Below are 10,723 nucleotides of genomic sequence, written 5' to 3'. Positions count from 1 at the left end.
ATATATATCCACTTTTTCTATTAAAACAGCATATTTCATTTATATTATTTCTGTGAGAAATAAAATATACTTTAGTCATCTGGCGAGAACAGGCGGAAGGTGAAGCTGGACACGTAGAAGCATCAGACTTTTCTCCCCGCATGTTTATACCAAAATAGGGACCAGTATCTCATACAAAATCCCGGTTCGCTTAAAAATGTAAATATGAACATACAGGCGAAAAACGTAGTGAACTATATCCAATTCTATGGAACGAGTGAGGAGTAAGCTGATTTGACATGTAGCAAGCTCATATCTTCTCGCTGTAATTAGTCTCTTGTTGCTGAACTGTATTCATATTTTCCTATTTCGATGACAACTGCCGTTTCGACATTAGTAATTTTCGTTGATTCTGGTGAAACCGTGTTGTACTTTATATTGTTCTATACTGACACAATGAAGTGACGCAATTTGTAACTAGCGTTCTAAATGAATAAAAAGATAAAAACCTGCCAAGAGTTTCAAAGAAGTCACTTCATTATGTCAGTATTGAACAATCTTTAGAATTAGTTTGGTTTGTTTGGTTACGGCAATGGGACACGTGAGTAATCTGCCCAGAGGAATACATCCTGGAAAGACTTTTATGGGAAGCTGGATCCCAAGTGTTACTAACGTGAAGAAAACCCGTTAAACTGCACGAGGCTAGCCCAATGACAGCAGTTAGTAGGACAGCCTAGAAATGAGAATAACCAAACAAACAAACATACTCGTTATTAAATACTGTATACAGATATCAACTATTCAATAACAACAAGTAAAATTTCTTCGATCCCTTAAAAATATTTTTATGTTTAAGGAAAATTCTTTAAAATTGAGGAATATAAACTTTTCGTTTATCTAATTCGAATTACATTTAAATAAAAAACAAGTTAATAAGAAACAACAGAATTTGGATGCAATATTGTTTATTTATCACGGTAATTATTTTGTATTTCATTACTGATAGATCATGTGATAAAATTCTCTTAAATTATATAAACATATGTCAATTTTATTGCAAATTATTCTTCATTAAGATAAATGTGAAACACTCCATTGTTTAAACACGTTTACAATTTCATGCTCTGTTGTATAATGGATTGGTATAGAAGATCAGTATACTTTCTAATACCGATGTACTGTACATATGTGTTGTAAACATCGACTGCTACTTAGTTATATATACTATCAATGTTTGAGGCATTGTATTGCATTTTATCAAGTTAAACCAATGGAGTAATAGATAAAACAATATCAAATGAGTAAAGTCTAAAGATTTATCTGTAATACTTTCATAGTTAGATTATTAAATGCCAGTTTTCTCCAGTTGTAATCACGTATATATTTTAATTACGTACATTATTAAAACTGTCTACGTGTTACGAGGAATAATTAATACGGATAAATTACTATGAATACGTCTGATGAAACAAAAGTTCATCAAAAACCTGATTACAGTTGGGACGAGAAAGAGTTAGAGGAATTTCGAAAGGATGTTCTCAGTAAGAATTTCGTATTATTATTTTAAATCTGTTAAATTATACTTGGCATAATGCTATAAATTATCATACATCAATTATAAGTATACTTAACAATATTTCCATAATTTTAAAGGGTTCAGGTAAGACTCCAATAGTGTGATAGAATTTAATACAGATGAATTAAGAAAGTGTTAAAAAAATAGATAAATGTTAAAAAATATATATATATATATATTCATTAACATTCATCTATTTTATATATATATATATAATATATATATATATATATATATATATATATATATATAGAGAGAGAGAGAGAGAAAGAGATAGCGCACTTTAGTAACATGCACAGTGACAGAGTGATTAAAATCAGTGTCAGTGTTACTTGATTGTGGACTGGAGGGTGAAGTTTCCGAGTATTCATTTTAAATAAACCTAAATAAAATACCATAGAAGGTTCTCTGGCAGCTCAATGAAATATTACGTTGCTTTATTCGATCAATCCCATCAAATCCACTTTAGCCATTCTAATAATAATAATTATGTTACACAAAACTGTAATATTATGTCTTAATTTTTACGTCTTTAGGAAAGTCGAAAAGTAAGTAAAGAAGCAATATATATCAGCAACTAATTTCAAAACTAAGAAATCTGAGTTTTTCGAATATTCTTCCACAAAAAAAGCCATGTGATTTATACTGGATGTATTAGAATGAAGTTTTGGGGGATTGTAGAGAATGAAATTTTGAAGGTTTTGATATCAGGAACCCATAGCCGGAAATGTGATATAAAGTTTCTACAGCAGTTTGCACTCTGCGGTCGGTATGCTGAATGAAACAGCAGAATATAGTATTTATGACAAGGTCTATTGACAAAACAGTAGAGTACAATCAAACTGTACATCGAATCAGTGCCTGCACTACTTTTGAGTAAATTTTTCAATGTGACGACCACCAACTTTGTTACATCATGTGCAACGACGAACAATGTTTTGTCCGACTCCTGTGAGATGCCACGCTCCCCTCTGATGGTAGTAAATGCTGTAAAGATGCGCTGCATGAACTCGTGAACTGTTCCTACAGATATTGCGTACACAAGGGACTTTACATAACCTCAGAGGAAGAAGTCAAGAACAATAACATGACGTCAATGGACAGAAGGGTAGCTACCAAAGTGAAGGGCGGTCAAGCACTTCCCACCGTTGTAGAAACTTTATATCACATTTCCAGCAATGGGTTCCTTATATCAAAACGTTCAAAATTTCATCCTATACAATCTCCCAAATTTTTAAAACGTCATTCTGATACACCCTGTACAACTTTCAAGAAACCTCACATAATTATTTTATAAACACAAATTAAAATAACTTATAACTGATATATCAAAATTAAATTTATATTTAAAATATTAATAAGTTTTTCAAGGTTACATATCTACTTCTATCAGCACGCATTGTTCGTTTTATATGTTCGTATCAATAACTTTAATCATTGCATAAGATAACTCAATATATTAATTAAAAAAAAGTCAACCGAAAGTGAACTTTATAGTTCACTTTCGGTATTAATAATTGAATTTAAGCAGTGAATATTTCAAATATCACAAAAACACAAAATTTATTTCATGGTAACAAAAAGTCTTCAAATTATTCATTGATTGAGCTTTGTTTTTAAATATTATATCAGTATATATAATTTGAATTCTGATCAGAGATAAACGTTATCCTCATACACAATTAATAGAAGAAATATCAGAGATGACCCTGAAATTTTATGATAATTCAGAACAGCTTTCAACTAAAATTTAATATAACAGTAAAACAGCTCTTCGTCGTTAAAAATACTTCAAAGGATTTATCGTAATTATATCAGTAAGTAGAGTTTATAAATAATGTTATATTAAAATTTACAAAATATAGAACACTTGCCTTGAATCTGAATTATCTATGTTGAACTATTCACATGCAATACTTGTTGTTTAAAAATATCTAAAATTTATTTTGAAATATCTACACGCTACGAAACCTGAACGTAGTTCAGTTACAGAAAACTAAATGACGTAAAAGACAGTATATGTGAAACCAAACTGATTGACCCTTTTATGTCGAATACTTAACGGATTTCTACCTTGTCTACTAATAACCAAGTGGATTAAAGGACTAAACACTGATAGTCGCGAGTTTTGCTTAACCATCGGGACAGCCCCTTTAAACTTTCTGTATTTTCTTTACTTACTAAACACTTCAGTTAGAGTTTTATTCCTGGAAAGCTTCCTCCCTTCTTACGTCTTGCATATGTTGCGGTGGATTATTTCATAAAATGAAATCGACGGATTTTTAAAATTTTCTTCATTTACAATATTACATTATACAGGAAGTAATAACTAAATATTTAACATATAAGAAATTTACCGCCTTTTTGGTAAACATTTCACTATGTTTATTTTAATTTTTAAATTATTAATTCTAATATTAATATTGTTTCATTTCATGAATATAAAAGAGGAAAAAGAGCTGAAATGTAAAACTGACGACATATTTCTTCTGAGTTTCTTACGAGCAAGAAAATTCGACAAAGAAAGAGCATTGACATTGCTCAAAAACTATTGTTTGACAAGGAAGAAGAATCCCATTGTTTTCAAAAATCTTAAGCCTTCAGCTTTAGAAGAAATTCTACGTATGAACATGTATTCATCCGTAAAAACTGAAAATGATATGGTAATAACATTTTTTAGTTTCGGTAAGTCACAAATTGTAGCTGAAAAGGTACACCATACGTTGTTTTTTACGTAATTAATTAAACTACAATTCATTCGTATACAGGTCATTGGGATGCTGAAAAAGTGGAAATGCTGGATTTGTTAAAAATCATGTTGTTAATCCTTGACTTTGAACTAAACGATCATCCTATACAAGTAAATGGACACTATATTTTAACAGACGCCAAGGATATATCGTGGAGACATATTATTCAGTACACTCCAAGAAATATTCAGTTACTGGTTTCCAGCATGTTTGTAAGACTAAATTTATATATAATTATACATATAATCGAATACCAATATTCAAATTATAGAAAATAATTGCTATTGAATAATCGTATACGTATCATGAAAGAGAATAATACTGAGAGACTTTGAATAGTGTTGTTGTTCCACAAATGCAGTGGAGATATAGACGGCTAAGAGTTATATTGTCGTATCGCCAGTTTCGCAGGAAAACGATTGATTTAGCTGAGATTGCGCTGTTAACTGTACCCGTGTAACAGCAAATACGAAATAACAACAAAGTTAATACAAAACAGTTAATGGCGCTGCAATAGTACGTAACTATGACACCCCAATTTCTTTCGTACTAATTTTTTGTATATGCACTACCCATTTGAACTAATGAATTTCGTCACGTGTCTGATCTATCTTTTATTGTAATGAGATGCGTTTGAAATGTACCGATCCTGTTACCTCAGTAAGTGTAGTGGATTTGAATGACTTTTTACGATAATGTTTTATCTGTTTGGTTCATATCGCATTGGACATCATAATGTGACGAAATATATATTTTTCTAAATTATCTAATACGTAATTATGGGGAGGGTGTTTTGTTTACCGGAAAGATACGATATTAGATTAGAGAAGACACGTAGCTTAATACCACATATTGTTTAGTCTCAATGCATAGTGAGATCTACCGTGTTTTTTTTAATACTGTATTATCAGTACAAACAATACTATCTGTATAATCATTCTTTTTCTAGAAGTACTACCACGGAACATAACTATTCAGTTTCGTTGAAGGAAGCTGACATTATATTGCTTGTGTTAAACGAATCTGAGAAATATATGTTAAATTTAATTTATCTTTGCCATATAACAGTAAAACTTTTCGTCGATCGTTCTTGATAAATTTTAAACACAAAGCAGATGACACAGACGTGTCTATTTGTGCTATATATGTATGTATATATAGGCATTCATTCAATCACTTTTTGATAATAAATAAATGATTATAAAATCGTATTAACTAGTGAAATAAGCAAAGGTGCTTATGCCACTACTGAACATGATATTACAAATAAACTTTTATTTTATAACTAATTGATAAGAGACTCCAAAAGAGTCCGAAAGGAATTTCGGGTGTATTGTATACGTTTTAAATTCAATTATTGTAAAAAGTCTCTATTCGTATAATATAATCGAGATAGGGTGATAATAATAATGATAATAATAAGTTGAGAGCCCAAACGGTTTTAAATTGATAGTTGAAATTTGGTAATTAGTAAGGGTACGTCTTAAGAATGCACAGTAAGAAGGGATTTTTGGAAATGCTCTCCTGCGACGGGGAGGGAAAAGGTTAAGTATAACCTTAGATGCGGTTTTTTGCGTTTTGCAAGAAATCGAACACATTTTTAACTTCATCTAGAAATTCTCTAATTAACCTCAGCAGTGGGGGAGACCTAATTGTTTCACCCGATGGAAACTAGTACATCGGCTTTATTACCATAAAGGTTATCTTACATAAGGTGTTTATCACACCAAATGACCAATGTTACATATTTTTGAAATGATTTATTCTTCTATTGTACACAATTTAGAGGATTTTTAAAATATTACATTGAACATTGGGTATGATAATCTCTTACGTAAGATAACCTTTATAAATCATACAATATAATACAATAGATGGGTTAGAAGTACGAAATAATCTAATGAACTTTATATTTGCTGTTGTTATTACTTGCCCGAGCAACCCAGGGATCATCCGCTAGTTTAGACATAAAATAAAGTGAAAGTTTTCGCAAAGTCATATTCATTAGTGCGATAAACCTTAAAATTCTAATAACCGGTTGAGGTATCACAAAAATTTAATGTAACTAGGAACGAAAAGCAATGAGTAATTTTCTAATAAATCTCTAATGCAACAGCACTCGAAAATTCATTCTGACATTCGGATATATCGACTGAATTTTCAAAGGTTAAACCAATTTCCGCTGCAAGAAACGTACTATCAATAGAGAAGATAAATGTATTTAGGTCTGAGTGAAAGTTCCTGCCTGTTATTGATGTGGATTTTTATAAATTACTTCTGAAATTTTGTGGAAATCAATTTGGCTTTTATTACGGAGTAGTTTTCTGAATTTCATCTAAGAATAAACATTTGAACACTAAATTAAGACATGGATTCTCGCCTGTTAATAGATTACAAAGAAAATATTAGTAAATCTTACGCTATTCTTTATAATATTGCCGAATATAATCTATGAATCTTTGTAATTCGAACATATAAAGTTTTAAAGTGAAACACGGTTGCCTCGTTACTTTAAAACGAAAATATAAAAAGACATTTTGTAAAATAAACAGTAACTGGAATGGCATTTATCACTTACTTTATGCACAAAATTTCTGTGATACAGATATTTAATAATAAAAAGCTGTTAACAGTAATATGACTTATTGATCTGCATTTTATATTTTAAGAAATATTAAACATTTCTTTTGTTTTATTTTTTAGAAATGCATTCCTGTCCGTTACAAAGGAATTCACGTAGTCAACACTAACAAGATATTGATATTTTTGTATCAAATAATTTCTCCATTTTTACCTTACAAACTAAAAAAGCGAGTAAGTTTTTCTTAAAAAGTTTGATATTTTAAATATAGTATGAGCTAATGAATTAATCACAAGGGCTAAAATATATGTTTTGATTCTAATTGGTTTTGTATTATATATTATAATGTCTAATAACCATCCTACATTATACGGGTCACAAGCGAGGCTGAGTTAAAACAACCAATCAATACTGATAATTACTCGTAGGTTCGTGTCTCACTAACGCCTAGCAACATGGTGTTTCCGGGTTTTCTTCACCTGTCTAATACCTTAATAGCACCACTTTTTCATAGCCTGTCCTACTCTGGCAGTTTGCATCGTATTATCTTACTAAAATTAATTTATTTTGAAGAAAATTTGTAGAGATCTGATACAATTTTACGTTGTTTAAATGTTTGTTTCTTCTATAATAAATTAAGTTTAAACCTGCTTTATATACTTTAAATGTTTTGTAATGTTTATTTTACAATGTGTTTATTTATTTTTTTCATATTTCCGTTTTAAAGTAACGAGAGAACTTTTTCTGTTGCCAATGCATTACGTTAATTAATGATAATTACATAAATAACTAGTTACTCGATAATGATATTTGTCTATATGTATTAACATATATATACACTGTTGTTTTCTATTTGATTTGTTTTCGGAATAAATGTTACAAACTGTTTCTTTGTAGATACATCTTCATGGTTCAGATATGAAAGAACTTCACAAAGTAATCGATCCTAAGTATCTACCTGCAGAGTTTGGTGGCGAATTACCTCCCTTTGATTCAACTGAATACATTCAACAGTTAAAAGACAATGAAGAATTTTTTGTAGAAAACGAAAAATATTGGACAGAAGAAAATAATATTTAAAAATATTTGAAGAAAAAATTAAAAAATATTTTCTACGTCGCGTAATCAGTGAAGAATTAATTATTATAAATTATATATATGTATTTGATAAACATTAATTCGCTCTTCTGAGTTAACAATGAATGTTTGATAAGTTTTTGTTCTTTCAACGCGTGTACAAATTAGAAAAGCTTAGTATTATATGTAAGAAATTATTTTCGTATTTAAATAAAAGTACAAGTATTATTCATTGTAAGTAGTGCCATCATTATTTATTTACATACATACTTTTTCTATGTTCTGAATATTCTTCACAATTATGTCTTTCCTCAATATACATATATTCTGTAGTAAGAGGTAAGTGTAGATTGTACTTGAAATACATGTAATCCCCAATGATAAACATCGATAATGTTTATATTTCTGTAATAAGGTAATCTACAATTTAATTTTACCGCTAGTTGTTCAATCTATTAATAAGAAATCGATATGAACTGGTAGACAAAACATAAATTTAAAATAAATAATAAAAGTTAAGCAATGTTCAATGAAACTTTCAGCTTGTCATTAATGTTTCATTATTATCTAAATATGCCGTTTAGATTAGTAATGAGCAACCTTTTCTGGATGAGGATCGAAAGTTTACGTTTCCGGAAAAGATACACTCCGTATGGTCCCAGCATTTTTTAACGAAGTTGCAGCGTTTAAGTCTGCTAAGTAATAACATACAATAGAACCAGTACATTAAGAACTAAAACAAGTGACGATAACGATATGTAAATTATTACAATCACTCAAATTGGTTTTTTTTACTTTATAGCATTAGAATTCTATTTGATTTCTATACTTAGTTTATTTCTTTTACAATAATTATGTTTAAAATATGCTTTTCAGATACCGTTAAAGTGTAAAACATTTGTAAATATACTAGTAAATAAAAAAAAACACACAAAATAATTAACCCAACAAACATAAGAAATGATTTAATATTATTCTTTAATTTTCTGCTTGTTTCTTTCTATTTTTTTTACCTGCTTTTCGTTTTTGTTGCATTTTTTAAAAATTGTAATGGTGTATAATATTCATAATTTTATTTAGTGATGTCTTTTTATAGAAGTTTATACGCTAAATAGATTATATCTTGTTAATATATACATTTTTTACTACACTTTTGAATATGTATACCTTCGATATTTCTTAGAAGTGACTCTGTGATAAATTTATTATTTGATACATTGCTACATTACAGTTGTCTTTCTGATGATAGTTTATACCTTGGAACTAAACATTCTTTATTTCTATTTCGCGAATAATTTGTAGTTTGTCTATAATGTATGAAATACAGTTTTATTATTGTCGGAGCCCGGGCTTGACGAAAAATTTTATTGAAAAATTTGTCGAAAGGGAAAAATCAGAGATGATTAAAATTTTTCTCACTGACTTGCTTCCTTGTTTGAGATGACACATCGAATGTGTCACCTTGAATCAATGACTGAAATTCAACTATCGGACGTCTGTATGATAATTCCTATTGCTGTCATGGGAAAAATAATCCACGAAAGATCCCCGAGAAAAAAGAAGATTACGTATTCTTCTAGGGCCTCAACATATCGTTGCTTTTTCATTACTACCAAATGCTTGTTCTTATCTGCCCTGGTAACTATTAAACTATTGTCCGTCAACCATTTTTTCGCGTGTTTAATATCAGTCCCCTCTTTACGTTTCCCTGCGCACTTCTCACTTCTGAATGCCGCTTTCCATTTAAAATACTCTTTTTCGATCTCATCCATACCCAGGAGCCCCGTTTCAATCTCAGCTATCATGCCTCGCCAGTTTCTATTATTGTCAGAAGCATAATTAGGTCCTTTTTCAAGAAGGCGTTTGACATCTTGGGGGATTTGGACCTGGTCCCATAATATGTATGGGGTTGGCTTCATTTTATTCGATTTTTTATTCGGTTGCTTTAAACATAACCAATGTAGCTTCTTCCTGTACTTCATATTTAAACGCCTCTTTATCTGGTCAGTTAATTCGACCACCGTCAAATTGATATTTGTCATAGCATTCGGGTCCTCCGTAAACATTTGTCCTTCCAGGTCTACCAGATCCTTAATAACCCTATAATTCAAGTTTTTTGTATTCCTAATTGATTTATTCAAACAAACAATTCTTACTTTTCTCGCAAAGATATGCATTCTTCAGGAATCCTGATCCGAAATATCGACATTAGAAACATGCCGTTTATCCGACACTCTTTAAGAATTCTAACTTGGAGTTTAACTTCAAGTTAGAATAGTAATGGCGCCACCGGCCTGTTTTTATAAGAGATACAGAAAGTTAGCAGTGAAAATTGTGAAGTTAATTGTGAAGGTCTTTTCTAACAAATTCCCGCACTATTCTGGTAAGTTTGTGTTTGGCCACGGCCAGCATTTGGGCCTTTGACCAGGCTGCTACTTTAGTAACATCAGCTAACGAATAAAAAAAATCCGTTAATCTGAAACCTCCTGCTTCTCTTGTGAATAGAGGCAATAGAGGTATTATTCTGCCCAGTCCTCCAACGTAAGGGAATTCGGCGCTGGATTTGGGTTTGGGTTCGGGTTTCCTGCCCCAGTCGCCTCACGACAGTCGTCCTCCATTAGGTCTATTTAGCTAGGTCTATTAACTAGATCTATGTAGGTCTATTTAACTAGGTCTGATAGATTCTATTAGGTCCCTACTTCTACTACTCCTTAGTCGACTCAAATCGATCTTTCCTCGACTGTGGCCTTCTTCGCCTTA

General features: G+C 30.7%; 1 protein-coding gene across 1 annotated transcript; it reads left to right on the top strand.

Annotated features, from left to right (window-relative positions):
• Window positions 1-1,369: 1,369 nt before the first annotated feature.
• On the top strand, window positions 1,370-7,992 carry LOC136969494 (clavesin-2-like). The gene is made up of 5 exons (XM_067263661.1): window positions 1,370-1,520; window positions 4,004-4,240; window positions 4,324-4,517; window positions 7,009-7,119; window positions 7,784-7,992. Exons 1-5 carry the CDS (start codon window positions 1,430-1,432, stop codon window positions 7,964-7,966), a joined length of 816 nt encoding a protein of 271 aa, XP_067119762.1. The 5' UTR covers window positions 1,370-1,429; the 3' UTR covers window positions 7,967-7,992.
• The last annotated feature ends 2,731 nt before the right edge of the window (window positions 7,993-10,723 follow it).

The sequence above is a fragment of the Centruroides vittatus genome, unplaced genomic scaffold, assembly GCF_030686945.1.
Source record: "Centruroides vittatus isolate TY-2023 unplaced genomic scaffold, ASM3068694v2 contig_1799, whole genome shotgun sequence".
Classification (NCBI taxonomy): Eukaryota; Metazoa; Arthropoda; class Arachnida; order Scorpiones; family Buthidae; genus Centruroides; species Centruroides vittatus.
Note: the sequence above shows the minus strand (reverse complement) of the source record. Positions and strands in the feature narration are given on the sequence as shown.